At 30.8% G+C, this 6,921-nt stretch overlaps 1 protein-coding gene across 1 annotated transcript; it reads right to left on the minus strand.

Annotated features, from left to right (window-relative positions):
- Positions 1 to 5,867: 5,867 nt before the first annotated feature.
- Positions 5,868 to 6,443, minus strand: LOC117178923 (histone H1A, sperm-like). The gene has a single exon (XM_033370485.1). It carries the CDS (start codon positions 6,441 to 6,443, stop codon positions 5,868 to 5,870), a length of 576 nt encoding a protein of 191 aa, XP_033226376.1.
- Positions 6,444 to 6,921: the final 478 nt, after the last annotated feature.

Below are 6,921 nucleotides of genomic sequence, written 5' to 3' on the forward strand. Positions count from 1 at the left end.
TTGAAATTACTTTTTGCAGAACTCCTCTTTTTTGTTTTATTTTTAAAAATTGATGTGCAACAATATATAATTTCCATAATACGCCGAAACACGCAAGATACGTAAAAATTCTAAAAGGAGACTTGTGGGAGTTTTTGTTTTATCCATAAAAAATAATATGGAAATAAAAATCTTATTTTCAACATAGCAACGCAAGATAGAGGACAATGTCTGAGGAAAGGATTGTAGCTTTTTATTTTAAGGTATTTCAGAAAATAAATATACATTTGAAAATGTCAGTCAAAATGTAGCGCGTGTGTCGCGATGCAAATTTGTAAACCTCAAAGCCTATAGACCATACATAGAGCTTTGAGCAATTTAATCTTTCACTATACACAATCGCGTAGAAGATTCAAAATGTGAAGATACATATAAATACTAGGATCTAAAAGAGTTTTTTTTGTATAAAGTTTCATTCAAAAAGACCAAGCGCGTTCAAACTTGCGAGCGCATTTTTTTTAACGCTGTTATCGATGTATCATTAATTTGGAGAATTAAATTTTTTATTTTAGTTCCTAAATTATTCGTCGAAATGTTATTCTGCAATTTTTTTCGGGTTCCAGTTTAATTTATTTACGTAGTTTCATCAATAAAGTTTCATTTCTAGGATGTCATGTTCATCAGCATTTTATTTTGAAAATATAATTTTTCAATTTTAATTATACAAAGTCAACTTATGTTCATATTTCTTCTTTCACATATTTTCAAACTTTCATTTTCACGTCTAAATTCTGAATTTGATTTCTTATTTCCATATGTAAAATATTGTTGCCAATTTTTAATTGCGTCATTGTACTAATATTATATTCAAAATGTATGATCTTTGATTCAAAAAGTTAATTTGTTTTACTTAAAGATTAAGTCACTTTATTAAAAATTCGTTTTCCTTCTGCCTGAAAATCAATGTTTTTAACTTAAAATATTCCTTTTTTGGTTGAAAAATGATCTCATTAGTTGAAAATTGATATTTTTTGTAGAAAATTAATCTTTCTGGTTAAAAATTAATATTTTTTGTTTAAAATTGATCTATTTTAGTTAAAGATTGATCACGTTAAAAATTCATCTTTTTTGGGCTTTCTTAAAAAACCACTTTATTCCCCTGTTTTTAGAATATTTTGACTTGTGAAGAGTGTTATCGTTACAGTGGTAAAAATTTTGTTTTTTTTTTAGTTTAAGTGAGACTTACTTTTTATTTTACTATTTCAATAAATGAATTGAAAAAACTGATTTATCAGTTAATACTTTATCAGTTAATACTTTCAGATGTATAGAAGTATCGTGCTGTAATGTTGGTTCTCACGCTTCGCGCTCGATCAAATATTTATCTCGCGCTTCGCACTCGATAATGTATGTGCCTCGCGCCCCGTGCTCGGTCTTTGTGCACAGACTTTTTAAAACTAAAGGTCAACGCATCAACAACAGTAATTTTGTGATTGTGAATTCTCTATTGTTAAAGCTCCTGCGGGTTTAACGGACACATTCTCGTCACGTATCTCGTGCTTCGCACTCGAGTTTATCCCTGAAATTGTGTATCATTCCCATGAATTTATATTATTATAATTCATAACATGCATTTGTGTCATAACTTACGTAATTTTATTGTGTCATTTAAAAAAATGCGCATTTTTAAACGAAATCTTGTTATGAAACGTTTTATTGCAACTTTGGGCGCTATTCCATCAATTGAATTTGCGCATTTCCAATATTATTTTTATCATTTAAACTTTATAATACGATCTACTGAGTAGCCTTGCCGTATTTTATGGAAAGTTGTAAATTATGTCCCTAACCTCAGTGACCCAGACTTTGTAAATTGAATTTTCTACCGTATCGTGTTCTACATCGCAGTTGTGGAGCCCTATTGCTTCATCTCCTAATAATTGACTAAAAGAGTCTCTCAAAGCCTCTAAGGTGGAGAGTCTATAGTTACAACAACAGTCCCAGGAAACTTCGATAAATGATGGGGAGGGGGGGGGGCGATAAGTTTCAACCGAGAGTCATAGCTGATTAGTATTTTATGCTGAGAAAGTCACCAACCATCAACAGCGTTGTGTTAGATTCGAGTTCATATGGTCTCATTTTCACATACCCGGCCCTCCTTCAGGTGTGGAACCAAAAACTTATATATATTTTTTTTATAATCTTTGAAATACTGTGAAATGGTTGAATAAAAAAATTTAATTTTTGGATTTTCCATTATTTGTTATGCTGTCAAAATTTGAATTTTCGATTTTTCAAGAAAATTCAAAAAGTTGTTATGATAATCTTGTAGGGCATTCAAAAATCAATTTGTTCTTCTGTTGACTTTTTTCATATCTTGCGTTATTTGGCTTAAAATGTTCATTTTCGTGAAAAAGTAATTATAGGATAAACTGTTCATCTTTTTGAATAATAGAAACATCCGTACAGAAAAATTTTGAATCTTGAAAAAAATTGGTCTTAAAAATATTCAAAATGCGCAAACTTTTTTCATTTGTATCCAAAATGGCTGGCTAACGAACTTGACCTTTAGTTTAGGACACTAAACGCGTGCACCAAAGGTCAATGTAATAGAATGATTTTTTGAAAAGCATCGTGCTCACAGTCAGACAGACATGCATGCATACAGACATACAGATTTGTAAAAATCTGTTGTTCGGATCCAGGGGTCTCGAAACGTGGAGATTTGACAAGAACTAGGAGGAGGGTCGAATTTTACACAAATCTAATACCTTCTCTGATGAGAATGTAAAAATCGTTTTAAAAATATAAAATTCAGTTTTTCCGAAAAAGCATGGTTATGATCGCAAACGTTTTTTTGAGAAAATCACGAAATGCATATATACATAAATTTTGAATTAAAAAATATACTTACAGTTACATTAAGTATTGGTAATATAGGCGCTATAAAATAAAAACTGTAAATACGATAAAATCCTTTGATATATGCACAATAGGGTGGTCCAAAAATGCATTGGAAAATTTTTTCCGAATTTTTATGAATATCGACCGTAAATTTGTGTGAATTCACACAAAAATAAATCAATTTTTTTTGTTTTGAAGAAAATGATATTTAGAGGTGCCGCAAGGCCCATGAAGTCATAGTTCTTCAATATTAACAAGAGTGATTGTTTAAACAATTTAATATTAATGTTAATAATATTCTCTTATAGTAATGCTACAAAATTGCAGTTTTTAATTAAAATTCCTATTTTTGTCCAATTTTCAATTGAAATAAGTTAAATAATTTTGTTATAGTCAGTAAAATTACTTGTTTAAACAATTTTTATTATTAGTAGTCCATTTGAATAATTCTAGAAAGATGCGGTTTTTCTAAAATTTCTGGCTTTTTGTCCAATTTTCAATCCGAGTGAAGTAATAATTAATTTAAGTTTGAAAAATAATTGTTTAAAGAATTTACTATAATTATTAATAATAGTCTCTTAGGTTATTGGTAGAATGTTGCGGGTTTTTCGGATATCTTCAACTGTTTGTCTATTTTTCATTTGGAATAAATTAATTATTAATCAGATTTGGAAAAATAATTGTTTAAACAAATTATTGTTGTTTACTATTATGTTCATCAATAAAAATACCTGATAGTTGCGGTTTCGCAGAAATTTTTACATTTCTGTCCTTTTTTCATTTAGTGAGGTATTAATTAATGAAATTAACAAAAGAATTATTTAAACAATTTCATATTGTTTATAATACTCTTCTATTAGGTAAATACTCGAAAGTTGCGTTTTTCTGAAATGTTTATATTTGCTTTTCCTTGTTAGATATGAACAAATAATAAGTCGTCATTTACAAACATTATTTACAAAATAGTATGGTTTAGTATCGTTGTTTTAAGTGAATCGTTTTCGCTCTTTTCCCAATGCTTAAACAAATAATTTAAAGAAAAAAGGTATCTCACAAAATAGAAAAAATCAAAGAGTGGAATAACTAGGAGTAGGTGGAAGGACTAGGTCTTTAAATACCTTTTAAAAGTTTTATTTTAAATTACCAGAAGAAGCTTATTGCAAAGCGTAAAAGGGAATTGTGGAATTGAACATATTTTGATATCATCCTTCCTCCTCCCACGAAATATATTTACGAAGAAGAAAGAGATTTAAAAAATATATTTCTCTCTAACCGCAACTTTCCAGCATTTATCTATGAGAAGAGAGTTATAAAAAATATTAAATTGTTTAAACAACTTTTTTGTTAACTTTCATTAATTACTACCTCATTAAATAAAAAAAGGAAAGAAATGTAAAAATTTCCGAAAAAACCACAACTATCAGGTATTGCTATTGAGGAAAATAGTGGTAAACAACAATAATTTGTTTAAACAATTATTTCTGCTAATTCTAATGAATTATTAAGTCGCTTCTACTGAAAAACAGACAAATAGTTAACAAATGCAGATAAAACTGCAACATTCTAACATTAAGCTAAAAGAATATTATCAAAAAAAAAATAAATTGTTTAAACAAATATTTTTGTTATCGTGAATTAATTGTTACTTCACTCAAATTGAAAAATGAACAAAAAGCCTGCAATTTTAGAAAAACCCGCATATTTCTAGCATTATTCAAATGGAATATCACTAATAATAAATTATTTAAACAATAAATTTTCTTGGCTATAATTAATTATTTAACTCACCTTAATTTAAAATTAGACTAAAAGTGATTTTTTTCTAAAACAGCAATTTTGTAACATTATTTTAAGAGAATATTATTAACAATAAATGTTGGAAAACAAGTAAAACATTTTTGAAAACACCACGACTTTCTAATTCTATTCTGTGAGAAGATGGTTAAAAACAGTAATAAATTATGTAAACGTCTGATTATCAGCATGAAATGGCATTTTATACACCGTAAACAATTTTCATTCAAAAAACCGAAAAAAATTATAATTAGCGCGAAAATATCGCAAAACTCATTTTTCACTTATAAGGTTTCTTGGCACCCTATAAAACAGACTTACGGGGATAATATTTTATTCATATTCTATGGTTAATTATGAACAGAAATGTTAACTCGATTCAGATGATACTGAGGTTTCGGGATAAAATTTAGAAAAACGTCTTTTTTCTTATGGGAAACGCGGATTAAACGTCATGTGGCACATATAAATATAATTTTTTCCCCTAAACAAAAAAATGGATTTACTTTTGTGTCGATTCGAATAAATGTCCGGCTGATATTCATAAAAATTCAAACAAAAATTTGGAAACCCTAATGCACAATCGTGAAGCGAAGCGTGGAGACACCTTTTTCCTCCGAGATTCTTATCAGCCTCACGAAATCAAACGAAACTGCATCGCTTGTTTTCGATCTTCGCAACCACAGTATACTAAAAACATAGTAAATCCATGTTCAAACTCAGCAAGTCTTTAAAAATATTTCTTTTGCAGCGAAAAAGCTAGTAAAGTTGCATACTTACTAGGTTCTGTTTCAAATCCGTTTAACTTGCGGGGTTTTTCAATAAAATTTAATTCCAAATCGTTTCTTACTAGGTGTGGGTAAATTAAAAATCAATAACAAAATTATTTTTTAAATGTAAGCATATGAAAATGATGAAAAACGTGCGATAAATCCAAGTAGCATTAGAACTCAATTTCGGTAAAAATGTCACTTACTAGGTTATACTTTTGGACAGCAGACTTACAAATATCTAACCGTTCAGTTAAGTAAATTATCATACAGTATTATAACGTAAATTATACAATAATTATAGAGAAAATATATATTTGCCACTTTATTGAAGCAAAGCATGTTTGAAAATGATAAAAAAATATTCCTTCGTAAAAAACATTTGGCGGCCCTGAAAAGGGCCGTTTGTGTGTTCGTAGTTCATGAAAATATTACAACCATAACAATTTCATCAAATTTACTTCTTTGCAATTTTTTTTGGTGAGAAGCTGCCTTCGGTTTGGTGGATTTTGCCTTAGGTGGCTTTGCAGCAACCTTTGTAGACTTCTTTCCAACAGTCTTTTTCGCTTTAGGAGCCTTCTTCGGGGTTGCTTGTTTTTTGGCGTTTGAAGCAGATTTGGCTTTTGGAGCAACCTTACTAGATTTAGGCTTGGCTTCAGTTTTACCGACAGGTAACTTGAAGGATCCGGCAGCACCTGATCCTTTAGTCTGAACCAAAGAACAGCTGGCGACTGCAGATTTAAGGTACTTCCTGATGAAAATGGCCTGTTTTTCAGCATCAATTTTGTATGTTGCAACAATGTACTTTTTGATTGCTTGAAGAGAAGAGCCCTTCTTTTCCTTCAAAGCCGCGACTGCTGCAAGAACCATCTCGGATGCAGGAGGATGAGCAGCTGCCTTCGCAGCGACACGAGCCTTCTTTGTTTTTGGGACAGTAGCCTTCTGAGGTGTTGCTACTGCTGCTGGTGCAGCTGACGATTCGATTTTGTCAGCCATTTTATTTTTGAGATACTCTTAAAGAGATTTTTTTTTTATGGTTTGAGGAGGGGAGATCTTCTAAAGACACCCTTGAAGAAAGGGTAGTATCGGATTCGCAAGAAGCGCCTACCGACTAAAACCCCTCCTCGAATGGTTACCAACCTAGTAGGTTATGAACCAGAATGAAAACAGAGAAGATAAAGACTTCGAATTTGGTGGTCCAAGACAGTTATACTGCAAGGACACTCGCGCATTAAGCGAAACATGGATACTAAGAGAGCTAGGTAGCTAAATTAGTTAAATTAGATTTGGAGAGATGAGAAGGCAGGGCCTTCTAAAGCGGTCACAGGTTTTACTCGCATAATTTGCGAGCGAGTTGATGCAGGGATTTGGATGATTTTCCACTGAGAGTCGAAGATTTGCAGCATGTGTCTTTGCGGCATTGGAGATAGAAGGGAGGTTAAATTCAGCAAGAATTTGTTTGTTACGGATGAAC

The sequence above is a fragment of the Belonocnema kinseyi genome, chromosome 1, assembly GCF_010883055.1.
Source record: "Belonocnema kinseyi isolate 2016_QV_RU_SX_M_011 chromosome 1, B_treatae_v1, whole genome shotgun sequence".
In the NCBI taxonomy this organism is placed as follows: Eukaryota; Metazoa; Arthropoda; class Insecta; order Hymenoptera; family Cynipidae; genus Belonocnema; species Belonocnema kinseyi.